Source organism: Ranitomeya variabilis, chromosome 1 (genome assembly GCF_051348905.1).
Source record: "Ranitomeya variabilis isolate aRanVar5 chromosome 1, aRanVar5.hap1, whole genome shotgun sequence".
NCBI classification, from domain to species: domain Eukaryota; kingdom Metazoa; phylum Chordata; class Amphibia; order Anura; family Dendrobatidae; genus Ranitomeya; species Ranitomeya variabilis.
Window position 1 is genome coordinate 1,149,059,987 of NC_135232.1, and position 19,324 is coordinate 1,149,079,310.

Sequence of the window (19,324 nt, forward strand, 5' to 3'; positions counted from 1 at the left end):
TTTCTGGGATCCAGACAGACTCTTGCATCTTTCATCCAGCCACTAACGTTTCTGGATTGTGAGTCACGGGGAAAGCAAAAGAATTGTCAATGGATCTACGAGAAAAGGTAGTTGAACTGTATAAAACAGGAAAGGGATACAAAAAACATATATCCAAGGAATTGATAATGCCAGTCAGCAGCGTTCAAACTGAGATTAACAAATGGAAAATCAGGGGCTCTGTAAAAACAAAACTATGGTCAGGCAGACAAACAAAAATGTCATCCACAACTGCCAGGAAAATTGTTCGGGATGCAAAGAAAAACACACAAATAACATCAGCTGAAATACAGGACTCTCTGAAAACTAGCGGTGTGGCTGTGTCAAGATGCACAATAAGGAGGCACTTGAGGAAAAATGGGCTGCATGGTCGAGTTGCCAGAAAAAAGCCATTACTGTGCAAATGCCACAAAGAAACTTACCTACAATACACAAAACAGCACAGAGACAAGCCTCAAAACATCTGGAAAAAGGTAATTTGGAATGATCAGTCCAAAATTGAACTTTTTGTCCACAAGCATAAACGTTACAATTGGAGAGAGGTCAACAAGGCCTATGCTGAAAGGAACACCATTCCTACTGTAAAGCATGGACGTGGATCACTGATGTTTTGTGGATGTGTGAGCTACAAAGGCACAGGAAACTTGGTCAAAGTTGAGGGAAAGATGAATGCAGCACGTAATCGGCAAATACTGGAGGCAAATTTGCAGCCCGGAAGCTGCACATGGGATGTACTTGGACGGTCCAACATGAGAATAATTCAAAACACAAGACCAAGTCGACCTGTCATTGGCTACATCAGAACAAAGTGAAGGTTCTGGAGTGGCCATCTCAGTCTCCTGAACTCAATATCATTGAGCCACTCTAGGGAGATCTCAAGCGCGCAGTTCATGCTAGACAGCCCAGGAATTCACAGGAACTGGAGGCTTTTTGCCAAGAGTGGGCAGCTTTACCATCTGAAAAAATAAAGAACCTCATCCACAACTATCACAAACGACTTCAAGCTGTCATTGATGATAGAGGGGCAATACACGGTATTAAGAAATAGGGTATGTGAACTTTTGATCAGGGTCATTTGGATGTTTTGGGTTGTCATTATAATTTAAAAAGAGAAAGCACAGTAGTTTGACAATAAATGGCTTCACCCAACCACTAACCATGAGTGGAGAAAAAGTTTTGGTGTTATCATTCATATTCTCTGAAAAAAAGGATAAGAAAGTAAAAATTCTGCCAGGGTATGTAAACTTTTGAGCACAACTGTATATCCCAAGTGTCACTGTCATTACCCCTCACGGCATTATCTGGACCGGTACCCCAAGTAACAGATTTCACTTTCATACAGACTGAACTTCATCAAGTTACGTAACCCTAAAACCAAAGAGGACTGACCATGCTCCATTGGATGCTACATCTATAAGCATACTTCTCACGTTAAGAGTTCACCTTTGGATTAATCCTGTGATGTGATAATATCCTCTAAACACAAGTCTCACTGTGTCAATGTCCAGGTTCACCCTCTTTGGAATTAGTTTCCATTAATTATTTGAAATAAGAAAGTTGACTGCTCTGATTTCTTATATAAAAGAGTCTTTATCTTATACCTGCTATTCCTTCATCCATATCGACTTTCTCCAAATTGGGGTCACAGTGATACTCCTCCAACGAGTGAATGGTACATTGTCCAACTATAGGCTTCCTCCCAAACTGCCGATTATCAATCACCTTCACAATGATGGGAGGACAGTAGAGGTCTTCCCTGGGTAGCCTCTAAACAAGAGAGGAAGAGGACGTTAATTGACTTATTTCTACTTTATGAAGAACATTCTAAAACAGGTCTTCTACAAAATTACATTACATTCTGAAAAACGGCAACTTTTTAGCCCAAATTATGCTCAGAGAAGTTGTCACTTTCACTTCCCTTCCCTCAGTCATCTTGGCAGCTCATACAAATGAGATTTGTAAAGAGAGCAGAAAAAAACATCTCTCAGAACAGAGGGGGCAGAGTAAAAAGCTCTTCCCAGAGAAGAGAGGGCAGGGGAGAAAGCTTATCTTTGAGTAGAGGAGGCAGAGAAGAAACGTCCTCCAAGTGTAGAGGGAACTGAGCAGAAAGCTCCTCACAGAGTAGAGAAAGAAGAGGAGAAATCTCCTCCTAGAGTAGAGAAAGAAGAGGAGAAAGCTCCTCCCAGAGTAGAGAGAAGAGGAGAAAGCTCCTCCCAGAGTAGAGAGAAAAGGAGAAAGCTCCTCCCAGAGTAGAGAGAAGAGAAGAAAGCTCCTCCCAGAGTAGAAAAAGAAGAGGAGAAAGTTCTTCCCAGAGTAGAGAGAAGAGGAGAAACCTCCTCCCAGCATAGAGAAAGAAGAGAAGAAAGTTCCTCCCAGAGTAGAGAGAAGAGAAGAAAGCTCCTCCCAGAGTAGAGAGAAGAGAAGAAAGCTCCTCCCAGAGTAGAGAGAAGAGAAGAAACCTCCTCCCAGCGTAGAGAAAGAAGAGAAGAAAGCTTCTCCCAGAGTAGAGAAAGAAGAGGAGAAAGCTCCTCCCAGAGTAGAGAGAAGAGGAGAAAGCTCCTCCCAGAGTAGAGAAAGAAGAGGAGAAAGTTCTTCCCAGAGTAGAGAGAAGAGGAGAAAGCTCCTCCCATAGTAGAGGGGGCAGAGCAAAGAGCTCCTCCCGGAGTAGTGTGAGTAGAGGAGAAAGCTTATCTATGAGTAGAGGAGGCAGAGAAGAAAGATCCTCCAAGAGTAGAGGTAACTGAGCAGAGTTGAAAGAACAGATAAAACTCCTCTCAAAGTAAAGGAGGCAGAGGAGGGCAGAGGAGAAAGCTTCTCCCAGAGTAGAGCGGGCAGAGGAAAAAGCTTCTTACAAAGTAGAGGAGGTAGGGGAGAAAGCTACTCACAGAGTTGAGGTAACAGAGGAGAAAGCTCCTCCTGAAGTAGAGGGGGCAAAGGATAAATCTACTTCTAGCGAAGATGGAGAAAACAGAAAGCTCCTCCCAGAGTAGTTTGAGCTAAGGCGAAAGCTTCTCCAAGAGTAGTGGAGGCAGAGGAGAAAGTTTGTCCCAGAGCAGAGGGGGCAGAGGATAAAGCTTCTTCCAGAGTAGAGGGGGTAGAAAAGAAAGCTTCTTCCAGAGTAGAGGGGGCAGAGGAGCAAGCTTCTCCCAAAGTAGAGGGGCTAGGGGAGAAAGCGTCTCCCAGAGTTGAAAGAACAGAGGATAAAACTCCTCTCAAAGTAGAGGGGGCAGAGGAGAGAGCTCCTCCTAGAGTTGAGTGGGCAGAGGAGAAAGCTTCTCCCAGAGTGGAGAGGGCAGAGGAGAAAGATCCTCACAGTGTCGAGACAGTAGAGGAGAAAGCTCCTCCTGGAGTAGAGAAAGATTCTCCCAGAGTAGAAAGAACAGAGGAGAAAGTTCCTCCCAGGGTAGTGGGAGCCATGGAGAATGCTTCTCCTAGAGTGCTCAGGGGAGAAAGCTTCTCCTATAGTGGGAGCCAAGGAAAATGCTTCTCCCAGAGTAGTGGGAGCAAAAGAAAAGCTTATCCCAGAGTAGAGGGGGCAGAGAAGAAAGATTTTTCCACAGTAGAGAGAGCAGAGGAGAATGATTCTCCCAGAGTAGAAGGGGAAGAGGAGAAAGCTTCTCCCAGAGAAGTGGGAGCCAAGGAAAAGCTTCTCCCAGTTTAGAGGGAGCATAGGCAAAAGCTTATTCCACAGTAGAGGGGGCAGAGGAGAAAGCGCATCCTACAGTAGATGGGGCATAGGAAAAAGCTTCTCCCAGAGTAGAGGGGACAGAGAAGAAAGCTCTTCCCAAAATAGAGGGGGTAGAGGAGAAAACGCCTCCCAGAGTAGAAATTACAAAGTAGAAAGTTCCTCCCAGAGTAGTGGGAGCCAAGGAAAAAGCTTCTCCCAGAGTAGAGGGAGCCAAGGAAAAAGCTTCTCCCAGAGTAGAGGGGGAAGAGGAAAAAGCTTCTCCCAGAGTAGAGGGGGAAGAGGAGAAAGCTTATCTCAGAGTAGAGGGGGAAGAGGAGAAAGCTTCTCCCAGAGTAGGGGGGAAGAGGAGAAAGCTTCTCCCAGAGTAGGGGGGAAGAGGAGAAAGCTTCTCCCAGAGTAGAGGGGGAAGAGGAGAAAGCTTCTCCCAGAGTAGAGGGGGAAGAGGAGAAAGCTTCTCCCAGAGTAGAGGGGGAAGAGGAGAAAGCTTCTCCCAGAGTAGAGGGGGAAGAGGAGAAAGCTTCTCCCAGAGTAGAGGGGGAAGAGGAGAAAGCTTCTCCCAGAGTAGAGGGGGAAGAGGAAAAAGCTTATCTCAGAGTAGAGGGGGAAGAGGAGAAAGCTTCTCCCAGAGTAGAGGGGGAAGAGGAGAAAGCTTCTCCCAGAGTAGAGGGGGAAGAGGAGAAAGCTTCTCCCAGAGTAGAGGGGGAAGAGGAGAAAGCTTCTCCCAGAGTCGAGGGGGAAGAGGAGAAAGCTTCTCCCAAAGTAGAGGGGGAAGAGGAGAAAGCTTCTCCCAGAGTATTGGGAGCAAGTAAAAACTTCTCCCAGAGTAGAGGGGGAAGAGGAGAAAGCTTCTCCCAGAGTAGAGGGGGAAGAGGAGAAAGCTTCTCCCAGAGTAGAAGGGTCAGAGGAGAAAACTCCTCCCAGAGTAGAAAGAACAGAGGAGAAAGCTCATCTCATTGTGGATTTCATACTGAGATTTGATAATTGATTGATAATTAGCAAATAATATTTATCTATTTTGCAACACTGTTAAATTATACAGCTGAAACCAATGCAAGAAATTGAACCTCTTTGCCCCTCGGAATTAGTGTAACAATTATTTCCCCAATCTGAAGCACAATATTTTTACTTATTCTCCATGAACTTGTGATACGAGATGAATTCCGAATGTAATCAGAAAATTTCTATTTTGACACCGATGCATTAAGCCACAGTTTTTTGTTTTTTTTTTAATCTACTTTAATATTAGGATACATTGTCATCAATTGGCAGATTTTTGGGGATAATTCTATATTTTATTATTTTATATTTTCACAGAATTAGACAGCTTGTATAACCTTGCTGTTACAAAAATAAAACAAAAAAAAATGTGTTACCGGAGAATTTGACTTCTTATCAATTATCTAGAAAAGCCAAAAGCATAAAAGAAGATGCCCCCACTGTAGAGTCATGTCCTTCAGTCCTAGAAGAAGGGTTCCTGCCCACTCTCGGACTGTCACGTTCCACATGGCTGCACCAGTCCTTAAAGATAATAATCCCAGCGCTGGTCTCCAGCTGCTGATAGACAGCTTTCATTCAGCCCCGTGATATAAGAAACACATGCGAGCTCTCTCGCACCTCTGGAATATCGGCTTATAAAAGTCGCTGAATCCAGGCCAAGTGCGTTTTACAAGCACCTGGGCCTTTCTTACGACGCAAGGGTCGGGGAGGAAAATCTGTTTACTGTATTAAGGCTCTTACCACTTCCATGAAGAGGACGCACACATCAAAGTTGGGATTCTTTTTGACGTTTTTAATAACGCAAGACTGGATCATTTCATCGCCACACTCCACAATGAGGCTGGGGGATGTCACGCTGGCCAGCTGGTAGCTCTTAAGGTTTCTCAGACCCCATGCCAGAACCTGCCGACAGAGTGGTCGAAATCTCAGGTTTAAAAGGGTTTTATGTAATATCGGCCATCAGCTCATCATCATAACCACCGGGAAAGAGGGAAAAAGTTGTTAAATGTCTCATATAAAGTAACAAGCTGATTTAACTAGAGCACAATGAGATCAATGTATCGGGTCCGGTGATAACACATACATATATACATAATCAGATATATTTATGGCTTTTCCACATGCACCTACCGGGGAGACTAATTACTCAGGAAGCCATGTGCAATCTGATATAAAACACTAAAAAAACACAAGGCGGAGCAGCGGGGCATGTAGACGGGGTTGGTCCCTATCATGCTTGGCGATGACTTTTGGGCCAAATATCTACCGCCCTGTTTAACGCAACTCTGGGTTAGAAAAACAAGACCGATTTCATCTAAAAAGACCAATTTGATCTAAAAGCAGAACCACAAAAGCAAGAAAGCAGCCAAGTTTTACTAGTTCTGTACAATCTTTGAACCAATAGCTATGGGAGATGGGATCTATCAGGAATGGATCTCTTCTCGTCAGCTGACCCAGTAGGGGACATGTGATTAAAGTATGGTTGGTGGGGGTCCAATTTTAGCATAATTGGGTAGGGGGTCCCAGTGTGATTGGAGTGGTAATGCGTATGCCTTGCTCTATGGAAGCAGTGGTCACACATGCGCACCACCACTTCGACAAACCCATAGACATGGATGGAGAAGTGTTGGCAGATAAGCCCCAGTGCTTCGCTCATATAGAGACTCAAGAGCATAGTTCTTGTGATTCCTTGGGTCCCAGTGGTTGGACCCCCAGCAATCATACATTTATCACTAGGCCCATGTGAATCAGTTACCGGGACAGACCGCTTTTAAATTTAGAGAAAGTAGTTTAGTCCAAAATCAGACTTTAGAAATCTAAGGTACCTATAGTTATGAGAAGAAAATCTGCTTCTCCAGTGATGTCTGGAGATCCCGAGAACAACGGCCGTGTATACAGTGAACAAACACCTCCTCATAGTGAAATCCTATAGCAAAGTGTGAGTCTTCCATACAGGATCTCTCAGCGCCCCGTGTTGGTATAGACTCACCTCAATAGCGGTTCTCTGCAGAACGGGCTTTATGCCTTGGGGAATCATATACACGTTGGCGCTCCTCTGAGGAGGAGGATACGGCAGATCTGTATCCTCTGTCTGGGGGGAAAGAAAACACAAAAGAAAAGTTACCCCCTATAATAGTAAATTGCAGGTTGTGCATGGGATGGGACCTCATGGAGAGACTCAGAATAGGGCCCCCTATTGTATAATACATAACAACATAGCTCCTAATTTTGGTCCACCGGATATTTCTAGTCTACCCAAGAGGGTTACTTGACCTATCATCCTATCCTCATTTTCGTGGTGCATGAAGAGAGTTTTGTGCAGGTCAACTGGGCTGAAGCCAACGTGCACTGAGGCCAGCTTCTCCAGTGGACCCCATAGCTGGCCCGTTGGACGCACCTTCATGAAATCTATGCCCTTGATGGTGTTGACGTGACCACTCATCTGTCCTTTGCTATCTCCAGTAATCTCAAAGATATTACATGGCCCGATACAGCACAGGAAGGCCCGCCACTACATTCAAAGGTAGTTGTAGATCGGAAAAGGTCCAACCAATTACTAAATGTAGTAGTATATCTTACATCGGTAAGGTGCACTGATTTTCAGTGACAAACTCCAGTATTGGGTCCTCCTCCAATTTGTGTCCAACTCATTACAGCACGTGACCACAGCAATAAAGGGGGCTGGCTAGCTGGTTATTTCAATAGCTAAGCCAGTCCCCTTCTCCGTCACAGCCGATGTATAGACAAAGAAGCTGGCTTAGCCACTGAAATGAGCAGTCAGTATGCCGAGCAATCATTTGGAATCAATCTTGCATAGGAGAGGAGAGAGATCTGTTTTTTGCAAGTGTTGCGGTTCTGAAACAATCTTTGTTACATTATTAAGTAAATCACAGCCAAGCAAATTAGTGTTTAAGGACAACATCTATTAGTACAAGACTGAACAAGCTATGAGCAGAGAAATCGCGTCCTGTCATCATTACAGAGCATGTAACAGGGTCCTTATGGGATGTTTTATTAAGCTATGAAGGGATTGGACTGAGATGTGTCGTTACAACCCCCGCAGAACAAATACCCTTGAACTCTATTGTTAAGTTGATCCAGTGACGTCACTGGACAATCTAGTTTGTACAGTTTGACCAGCTTTACATTGTGGCACTGGACCTTTAGTTAAAGTAATGTGAACATAGACCTGTGTCAATTGACTGAAGAAGACCATCTGCCTTGAAACTGCCTGTGTTGAGACAGTTTGACTTAAGACAGCAATGGAGACTATGTGCAATTGCGGTTGAGATCTGAGATAGAAAAAGAAAAGTGGTGACCAAGATGCTGAGTGGCGCTGTGGTGGAGATAATCGGAGGAGCTTTGGCTGGTGGTGATAAGTTCTATGGCCTCAGACTGTGAGGGAAAGGTGGCCTGAATAAGGAGTCTTCTATAAGTGCCAAGCTCTGTACCACCTTGTAGAAAAACTGCCAAGCTCTGTGTTTACTAGTACTATAACTGCCAAGCTCTGTGCTACCTTGTAGAGTATCTGCCAAGCTCTGTGTTTATTACTACTATAACTGCCAAGCTCTGTACAACCCAGAATATCTACCAAACTCTGTACTTACCAGTACTATAACTGCCAAGCTCTGTACCACCTTGTAGAAAATCTGCCAAGCTCTGTGTTTACTAGTACTATAACTGCCAAGCTCTGTACCACCTTGTAGAATATCTGCCAAGCTCTGTACAAACTAGTAATATAACTGCCAAGCTCTGTACCACCTTGTAGAAAATCTGCCAAGCTCTGTACTTACTAGTACTATAACTGCCAATCTCTGTACCACCTTGTACAATATCTGCCAAGCTCTGTGTATACTAGTACTATAACTCCCAAGCTCTGTACCACCTTGTAGAAAATCTGCCAAGCTCTGTACTTACTAGTACTATAACTGCCAAGCTCTGTACCACCTTGTAGAATATCTGCCAAGCTCTGTGTTTACTAGTACTATAACTCCCAAGCTCTGTACCACCTTGTATAATATCTACCATGCTCTGTGTTTAATAGTACTATAACTGCCAAGCTCTGTGTTTACCATTACTATAACTCCCAAGATCTGTGCTACCTTGTAGAATATCTGCCAAGCTCTGTGTTTACCAGTACTATAACTCCCAAGTTCTGTGCTACCTTGTAGAATATCTGCCAAGCTCTGTGTTTACTAGTACTATAACTCCCAAGTTCTGTGCTACCTTGTAGAATATCTGCCAAGCTCTGTGTTTACTAGTACTATAACTCCCAAGCTCTGTGCTACCTTGTAGAATATCTGCCAAGCTCTGTGTTTACTAGTACTATAACTGCCAAGCTCTGTGCTACCTTGTAGAATATCTGCCAAGCTCTGTGTTTACTAGTACTATAACTCCCAAGTTCTGTGCTACCTTGTAGAATATCTGCCAAGCTCTGTGTTTACTAGTACTATAACTGCCAAGCTCTGTGCTACCTTGTAGAATATCTGCCAAGCTCTGTGTTTACTAGTACTATAACTCCCAAGCTCTGTGCTACCTTGTAGAATATCTGCCAAGCTCTGTGTTTACTAGTACTATAACTGCCAAGCTCTGTGCTACCTTGTAGAATATCTGCCAAGCTCTGTGTTTACTAGTACTATAACTCCCAAGCTCTTTGCTACATTGCAGAATATCTGCCAAGCTCTGTGTTTGCTAGTACTATAACTGCCAAGCTCTGTGCTACCTTGTAGAATATCTGCCAAGCTCTGTGTTTACTAGTACTATAACTCCCAAGCTCTGTGCTACCTTGCAGATTAACTGCTAAGATCTGTACCTCCTAGCATTATTACAACCAAACTTTTGCCTTCAATTAATCTGTTCTGACTAGTAGTATAACCACCAGGCACTGCGATTCTTACAAACATATCTGCCATGTGCTTTGCCTCTGGTTCAGTGGTTAGCACTGTTCTTTTGCAGAGTTGGGATCCTGGGCTAAAATTCCACCAAAGACAACATCTGCAAGGAGTTTATGTGGGTTTCCTCTTACTCTCTAAATACATGCTGATACTGACTTTAGATTGTGGTGACAGTGATGATGTCGTCTGTAAAGCACTGTGGAATAAGATTGTGCTATGTAAGTAAAATAAATAGATCTCTGTGTTTTAGTAGTACAAATACTAAGATCTGTGCTGAATAGAATTATAGCCTTCAATATTTGTGACACCTAATAGTATAACTACTAAGTTCTTTGCCTACTAGTAGTATAATCACCAAGCTTTGGGCCATCTTTTACTAGAACCATAAAGCTTTGTTCCTCCTAATAGTATATCTACCAAGAAAGGTGCCCCCTAATAGTATAACCACCACAGTATATCCATCAAAATCTGTGCTCCCTGGAGGTATAACTACTAGTATCTGTGCCTAACAGCAATATAACTATCAAGCTCCTTCATACTAGTGGTATAACTGCCAAGTTCTATGCTGTTTAGTAGTATAACCATACCAAGATCTTTCCCTTTTAACAATATAACTATTAAGATGTGTGCCACCGGGTAGTATAATCGCCAACATCTGTGCCAAGATAGTAGTAGTATAACCACCAAGCTCTGTGCTTCCAAGTAGTATAACAAACAAGATCTGTGCTGCCAAGGAGCATAAATACCAAGATCTGTGCCACTTAGTAGTACTATGGCCTTTGTGCAATTGGGACTGAAGCCTGAAACAGAAAAAGAGAAGTGGTGGCCTACATGCTGAGAGTTGTTGTGGATGAGACAATCGGAGGAGCTTTGGCTGAAGGTGATAAGTAATATGGCCTGAGACCGTGACCTCTGCTCACAGTAGCCTGGCAGCTCGTGATAGAGCTTTTACCGACAGTTTTTGCACAAGCATCTCCATTTAGCTGGTCCCAGGAGAACTCTGGCCTTTACCCTTAAATCCCTTTACGGGGAGCTAGACTTATGCAGGGCCCCATGTGTTACGTGACCATGGAGTGGCTGCTGGCTGTTGGAGCAAGCTGGCAGAAAGAAGAGTCATAGAGCTGGGTTGTTACCTGGAGGTCGAAGTCAAAACTAATACACAGTTGGGCAGTCAAAATGCAAGCCAAGGAATTAAACAGCGAAAAACATAGGATACCAGTAGACAAGCAACAAGGGAAGTTAAAAAGTATGTCTGTCAGCTAGAAGTAGTTGCTGGGGGGGTTTAAATATGGAGTGCCCCCCAAGTATAACCAACAACCACAAGTCCCAGCCAGACTAATGTAAAACATGACCACCAATGTATCCCCCAATGCCGTCAGTGGTGCTAACAAGCGGCATAAGCAGAAATTGAGGAGAATATTCTGACACGGCCAAAACATATGTCTGACAAGACATCATCAGCTGAAGACCAGAGGATAACAGACCCAGACCAAATGTATTTCTAATCGCAGTTACCAGATGATCTTTTTTTTATTTTTGGATCATCATCAGCCAAACTGTGGTCTCTTGACACCATGAAGGTGGGTCCGAGCGTTATTCTCGATCAAAAACCCAGGCAAATTAGTTACTGCAATAACTCATTAACGTGAGTACTAAGCAGAGGAGGTGGGAAAAGGAGCACAGATCAGAGAGCTGTAAGCATATAGATAGCCATAAAGTACCCAGTCTAGAAGCTTCTCCGTGAAGAACCGAGGAACAAGCAGCTGAACCGTTTCCATGGTGGAAGAGCAGAAAACAGATAAAAAGAAGAAAGCAAAAAACAATTATAAGCACTTATATAAAGCCCTTCCTATGACCCCAATGGAGGCTCGTACAAAGCCTTGTGTTTGTGTCGATGGGCAGGAAATAAGGCAGTTCAGCACTGAGGAGTGAAACGCAGGCAGTAGAGTCTTTCTGTGTTGTAGATACATGAATATTGGTTGCAGAATATTTTTTCCAATAATATGTCCAAAATATTCAACCCAGAAAATGCAACAAAGAAATACCTACAAATTGGCCAAAATAAATGACGAACTTGGCCAAATGTTTTCAGGTCAAGCGATGCTGACGATTGACTATCGGGGTCATGGCAACTTATGGACCACTAAGGTCTACAGCACAAAATTCCAAACCCCACAGAAGTCCTGGTGGTGACCTTGATGGTAAAAGGAGCTTCTAAAGCACATTCATGTCTCAATTTCGTACTCTGCAATAAGGCTAGGTGCAAAAGTTGAGAATGTGGTGAGTTTTTTACCTCCATACTTTTAATCCAAAACCAGAAATGGGGAAAAAATGCAGAAGTGTTGCACGTGTTTCTATTACAGTAGACTTTTCCTCTGATTGTTCTACTCCTGATCTTGGCTTAAAAATTATTATTTAAAGCCTTCAGCTCGATCTCAAGCCATGGCGACTTGACGGATGAACGCTCTATAGAATGATCGATCTTGTGCAGCCTAGATATGTCCACCAGAGTCTTCTCCGCCGTTATCTTGATAGTATCAAACAATTGGGTTGCTGGTCTCTTTCTTTGCCTTGTTCCTTCTATTCTTCCGACCATGGTGACCTTCTCCAGTGATTGCTCTCTTCATATGATGTGTCTAAAGTAGGCAAGTCATAACTTTGTGATCCTTGCTTCGAGTGACATGTCTTGCTTGATTTGTTCCAAAATTGATTTGTTTGTCCTTCTTGCCATCCATGGTATTGATAACATCCTTCTCCAGCACCACATTTTGAAGGCATTGATTCTTCTACTGTTTTGTTTCTTTTTCGATTATGTACGAGCCGTGTCCTCGTTGCCAGTGAAATGTTCTTCGATTTGAAGACCTTGTCCAGTGACTTCATTGTTGATTTGCCCATAGATTGACTTCCAGTGTGGTTGCTGTATCTTGAGTGATTATTGATCCCATTAGGTTGAAGTTCCTTACAACTTCCATTTTTTCACCATCCATCTCAAATATGTCCCGGTCGTACCTGGCAATAGTCAAAATCTTTGTCTTCTTTGTATTGAGTATCAGTCCCATAGAATCATAGAATGTTAGAGTTTGAAGGGATCTCCTGAGTCATCTGGTCCAACCCCCTGCTCAAAGCAGGATTCACTAAATCATCCCAGACAGGTGTCTGTCCAGCCTCTGTTTGAAGACTTCCATTGAAGGAGAACTCACCACCTCTCGTGGCCGCCTGTTCCACTCATTGATCACCCTAACTGTCAAAAAAATTTTTTTAATATCAAATCTGTGTCTCCTCCCATTCAGTTTCATCCTATTACTTCTAGTCTTTCCTTGTGCAAATGAGAATAAAGATGATCCTTCTACAATGAGACAGGTCTTGAGATATTTGGAGACAGCTATTAAGTCTCCTCTCAGTCTTCTTTTTTGCAAGCTAAACATCCCCAAATCCTGTAACCGCTCCTCATAGGACATACTTTGCAGACCGGTCACCATTCTGGTCGCTCTTCTCTGAACTTGCTCCAGTTTGAGAATGTCTTTTTAAAAATGTGATGCCCAAAACTGGACACAGTATTCCAGATGAGGTCTGACCAAAGAGGAGTAGAGGGCAATAATGACTTTGCGTGATCTGAATGCTTCTGTTAAAACATCCCAGAATTGTATTTGCCTTTTTGCTGCTGCATCACACTGTTGACTCATGTTCAGTCTGTGATCTATTAGTATACCCAAGTATTTTTCACATGTGCTGTTGCTTAGCCCTATTCCTCCCATACTGTATATGCTTTTTTCATTTTTATTGCCCAGGTGTAGCATTTTTCCCTGTTAAAAATCATTCTGTTAGTTGCTGGCCATGTTCGAGCTTTCCATGTTGACATACCACAATAAGTCCTTCATTAAATCTACGCTTGTTGCGATCAATGTTGCATTGTCTGCATATTTAAGATTGTTGATGGTTTGTCCAGCAATTTTGGTAAGGAGGTAAAAAACTCACCAAATACTCAGCGTGTGCACCTGGCCTTACAGAGGAAGCAGAGCTGGATTTTGTGCACTGATACAAATGGAGATCTGCTACATCAGTACAAGTTCATGTCGATGACTAAAGCAGATTATGCACAATAGGGCGGATTTATTATTGTGATTGCACCTACACCTTTTTGTGAAAATGGCCATAATGATCCAGGATTGGAAATTGTCCAATCTTTACTTAACTTAAACCCCAGCTCAGTCTATGAACATCCCCTTAATCACAATTCTGCATCTTCCCTGGTCGATATCTGACTTTACATCCCACTGCAGCCCCTGCCCATTCAGACTCTGTTGTTTGAGAGATGAATTGATAATGTGCCATATGCAGATGATTGCTAGAAATGCAGTATTTCTCAGCACAGTGCTGGCAACGGCCAACAAAGTGTTTAACGCAGCTTCGGATGTCACCGGAGTAGAATTTATAATATTTCTTTGCATTTCAAAAATGATGTATAAAAGTGGAGCTCTGTTTCAAGGGCATAGATGACTCATTATAGAGGGCGCAGAAAGCCATGCAGTAAGGCACCATTAATAGAATTGTGATGTACACATAGGTGTGCAATGCTGGGGAAACCAATCTGCTGCATCGTCACACTGGTTCCATGCCACATGCAACAATGTGTATATCAAGCAAAGTACGGAACAGCCCAGAACTGCAAAAATCATTTTCTAAGAAATGAATTTTTCTCATATACTGGTGAAAGCTGTGGTGCTTTGTGTATTTAGCACAGAGCACTATTCTCATTTTTTCCATATGATATCAGGGTACATGTAAATCATAAAAGTATTTTTCTCCCACTCAGATTTTCCCTCTGTGAGCCACAGTGGAGCACCACCAGAATATGCACCGATGGAGGAGAAGTCAGTGGCGGCACCAAGCCGGACCAAGTTATATCAGATGGAATCAGGAGCAGTTTTGTTATTTTATCTTTAAGGGACGTGATCATTTTGGGGGGAATTGTTAGTATTTATGGAGAATAAGCATTCTTGCAGGAAACCTATTTAGACTGTTCGGCTTCTACAGCCTCTAAGTATCACTTTACAGAACAAAGTTCAGAAAACGTCCTGGTCTATAACCTTTATCTTTCTTCCCCCGGACAATCTTTTTAGCTGATTTCTGACCACAGCAGAGTTGAGATAACTTTTGATACGACCGTAAATCAGCCTCGAAGAGAGAAGAAACTAAGGTTATACATTGTCATCAGAAGGAGCTCCATGCCAGATTCAGTGGTGTGTCATTCCACAGTCAGATACAGTCATGGCCGAAAGTGTCGGCACCTGTGAAATTGTTCCAGAAAACGGAGTACTTCTCCCATTAAATTATTACAATTACACATTTTGTTATACAATTGTTTATTTCCTATGTTTGTATTGGAACAACACAAAAAAACTGAAAAAAGATGAAAATTGGACATAATTTCAGACAAAAACCCCAAAATTGTTGCCACCCTCAACTTATTATTTGGCTGTACACTTTGGAATAAATAACTGCAATCAATCGCTTTCTATAACCATCAACAAGCTTCTTACACCTCTCACCTGGCATTCTGGGTGACGATTTTTTTGGCAACTGCACCAGGTCTCTCATATTTGAAGGCACCTTCTCCCAACAGCAATCTTAAGATTTAGATCCGGACTCATTGCTGCCACTTCAGAACTCTCCAGCGCTTTGTTTCCATCCAGTTCTGGGGGCATCTTGAAGTATGTTTGTGGTCATTATCCTGATGGAAGACCCATGACCTAGGATGTAAACCCAGCTTCCTGACACTGAGCACTATATTACCCAAAGTCCTTTGGTAATCTTAAGATTTCATAATGACTTGAGCACAATTAAGGCACCCAGTGCCAGAGGCAGCAAGAAAAAAACAAAACATCTGTGAACCTCCACCATATTTGACTATAGGTACTGTGTTCTTTTCTTTGTAGGCCTCATTCCTTTTCTGTAAACAGTAGAATGATGTGCTTTACCAAAAAGCTCTATCTTGGACTCATCTCTCCACAAGACACTTTCCAAGAAGGGTATTGGCTCACGTACATTTTGGGAAACCGCAGTCTAGCTTTTTTATGTCTCTGTGTCAGCAGTAGGGTCCTCCTGAGTCTCCTGCCATAGCATTTCATATAATTCACATGTGGATGGATAGTTCGCGCTGACACTGCTGCCCCCTGAGCCTGCAGGACAGACTGAATTTCTTTGGAACTTGATTGGGGCTGCTTATGACCTATCTACACTATCCAATGTTGCAAACTGTCATCAATTTTTCTCTGCTGTCCTCATCCAGGGAGATTAGCTACAATACCATGGTTTGTAAACGCCTTGATTTTGATGCGCACCGTGGACAAAGAAACATCAAAATCTCTGTAGATGAACTTGTAACCTTGAGATTGTTCATAATCTTCAACAATTTTAGTTCTCATGTCCTCAGACCATTCTCTTCTCCTCTTTCTGTACTCCATGCTTAGTATGGCACACACAGACAGACAATGCAAAGATTAAGGCAACTTCTCCCCTTTTTATCTGGTTTCAGGTGTGATTTTCATATTGCCCACACCTGTTACTTGCCACAGGTGAGTATGGATAAGCATCACATGCTTGAAACAAAGTTGTTTACCCACAATTTTGGAAAGGTGCCAATAATTTTGTGCGGCCCATTTTTGGAGTTTTGTGTGAAATTATGTACAATTTTCCTTTTGTTCTCTTTTTTTGTGTTGTTCCAATAGACACAAAGAAATAAGCATGTTTGTAACAAAATGGGTAATTGCAATAATTATCTGGGAGAAATGCTTCATTTTCTGGAATAATTTCAAGGGCGCGAACGCTTTCGGCCATAACCGTATATACTGTGATACATAGAGAATTTAGAACCTATTACTATTTACTTATTTGTTTACGATAGAGTATTTGCTCAATTTGTTTGTTTTTTTCCTTGGGTTTTGGGTTTTTATGAAATGACCACAGTGTGAACGTGCTCTTATACATTGCATATATACCAAGTTATGCTCCGGCTCATTTCTTTGGTTTTCATAGACGCCAAACGCTCCAAAATTTTTTTAGAAAACCTAAATAAAAAAATACATGCATGCAACCCAAGATGTCCATGGGCTTTGTACTCAATTCAGAGAGAACCGAACAGTGATTATGGGCAATGGTGGCTAGGTAAGCAAGAAATGGCATGACATCGTCTGAACAGGAATGCTTGAGAAAGTTTCAAAAACATACATCCAGTTGGTTTCGTAATGAAAAAAAAATTAGGTGCACTGGGGATTGGCCCCTACTTAGATACAGATGACCTATACTTTGGTTACGTCATCAATTTCGGATTGGTAGGGGTCAGATCCCAGCCCCTCCGCCCCTATAGGATTTATAGTATAGAGGCAATAACTCTAGGGCTAAATATCTGAAGAATAGTACAAGCAAGACAAAAGGAGACATCGCACTTATCAGCGGTCTTACCTCCCCGAGGACTCCGGAGACTTCTCCCTATTGAAAAACAAGATCAGCGCTTAAAACATGAACATAATTATAAATAATGCACAAAACAATGTAAGGAAAATAGAACACAGCATAATGCAATTTGGGCGAACACGGACTTTGCTGCTGGATTTGTAGTTAACTTGCAGAATAAAAAACAGGAAATTTGCCATACTTGCTATGTTACCAGCTATGCCAAGGAAATGTGCCATAACGCCTTGTTCAGGTGGGTACGTGTTATGACCCCAATGGCGAGGGTCTCAGAGGAACGTGGAAGTCTGCAGAATACAAAAAACCAGCTCATAGGGCAGTGGTAACTGGGTTGACCATATATCTACTCCTAACGCCAACACTAGAAGTAGCCGGGGATCATTCCTACGATGATTCTAGATGACACGCTCCAGCCGGAGAATCTAACTACCCCTAGTAGAGGAAAAACAAAGACCTTTCTTGCCTCCAGAGAAGGGGACCCCAAAGCTGGATAGAAGCCCCCCACAAATAATAACGGTGAGGTAAGAGGAAATGACAAACACAGAAATGAACCAGGTTTAGCACAGAGAGGCCCGCTTACTGATAGCAGAATAAAGAAAGGTAACTTATATGGTCAACAAAAAACCCTATCAAAATCCACACTGGAAATTCAAGAACCCCCGAACCGTCTAACGGTCCGGGGGGAGAACACCAGCCCCCCTAGAGCTTCCAGCAAAGATCAGGATATAGATTTGGAACAAGCTGGACAAAAATACAAAACCAAAACAAATAGCAAAAAGCAAAAAGGCAGACTTAGCTGATATAACTGGAACCAGGATCAGTAGACAAGAGCACAGCAGACTAGCTCTGATAACTACGTTGCCAGGCATTGAACTGAAGGTCCAGGGAGCTTATATAGCTACACCCCTAACTAACGACCCAGGTGCGGATAACAGGAATGACAGAAAAACCAGAGTCAAAAAACTAGTAACCACTAGAGGGATCAAAAAGCGAATTCACAACAGTACCCCCCCCCTTAGTGAGGGGTCACCGAACCCTCACCACGACCACCAGGGCGATCAGGATGAGCGGCATGAAAGGCACGAACTAAATCGGCCGCATGAACATCAGAGGCGACCACCCAGGAATTATCCTCCTGACCATAGCCCTTCCACTTGACCAGGTACTGAAGCCTCCGCCTGGAGAGGCGAGAATCCAAGATCTTCTCCACCACGTACTCCAACTCGCCCTCAACCAACACAGGAGCAGGAGGCTCAGCAGAAGGAACTACAGGCACAATGTACCGCCGCAACAAGGACCTATGAAATACATTGTGAATAGCAAACGACACAGGAAGATCCAGACGAAAAGATACAGGATTAAGGATTTCCAATATCTTGTAAGGCCCAATAAAACGAGGTTTAAATTTGGGAGAGGAGACCTTCATAGGAACAAAGCGGGAAGAAAGCCATACCAAATCCCCAACGCGTAGTCGGGGACCCACACCGCGGCGGCGGTTGGCAAAGCGCTGAGCCCTCTCCTGTGACAACTTCAAGTTGTCCACCACATGATTCCAGATCCGCTGCAACCTATCCACCACAGAATCCACCCCAGGACAGTCAGAAGGCTCCACATGACCTGAAGAAAAGCGAGGATGGAAACCAGAGTTGCAGAAAAAAGGCGAAACCAAGGTGGCGGAACTAGCCCGATTATTAAGGGCAAACTCAGCCAACGGCAAGAATGTCACCCAATCGTCCTGATCAGCAGAGACAAAACACCTCAAATAAGCCTCCAAGGTCTGATTGGTTCGCTCCGTCTGTCCATTAGTCTGAGGATGGAAAGCAGACGAAAACGACAAATCAATGCCCATCCTACTACAAAAGGATCGCCAGAACCTGGAAACGAACTGGGATCCTCTGTCTGACACAATATTCTCAGGGATGCCGTGCAAACGAACCACGTTCTGGAAAAACACAGGAACCAGATCGGAAGAGGAAGGCAGCTTAGGCAAAGGAACCAAATGGACCATCTTGGAGAAGCGATCACATATCACCCAGATAACGGACATGCCCTGAGATAGCGGAAGATCAGAAATGAAATCCATGGAGATATGTGTCCAAGGTCTCTTCGGGACAGGCAAGGGCAAGAGCAAACCGCTGGCACGAGAACAGCAAGGCTTAGCTCGAGCACAAGTCCCACAGGACTGCACAAATGACCGCACATCCCTTGACAAAGAAGGCCACCAAAAGGACCTGGC

The 19,324-nt window shown here is 43.3% G+C and overlaps 1 protein-coding gene across 3 annotated transcripts in view; it reads right to left on the reverse strand.

The window, feature by feature from the left end:
* DYSF (dysferlin) overlaps positions 1-19,324 on the reverse strand; it is a 441,189-nt gene that overhangs the window by 119,441 nt on the left and 302,424 nt on the right. For all 3 annotated transcript variants that reach the window (XM_077280344.1, XM_077280346.1, XM_077280345.1), the window contains exons 36-40: positions 17,080-17,106; positions 11,340-11,381; positions 6,714-6,815; positions 5,465-5,626; positions 1,641-1,806 (exon numbers count right to left, since the gene is read on the reverse strand). In XM_077280344.1, the coding sequence (XP_077136459.1) occupies positions 1,641-1,806; positions 5,465-5,626; positions 6,714-6,815; positions 11,340-11,381; positions 17,080-17,106 (499 nt within the window). The remainder of the gene's footprint in view (positions 1-1,640; positions 1,807-5,464; positions 5,627-6,713; positions 6,816-11,339; positions 11,382-17,079; positions 17,107-19,324) is intronic.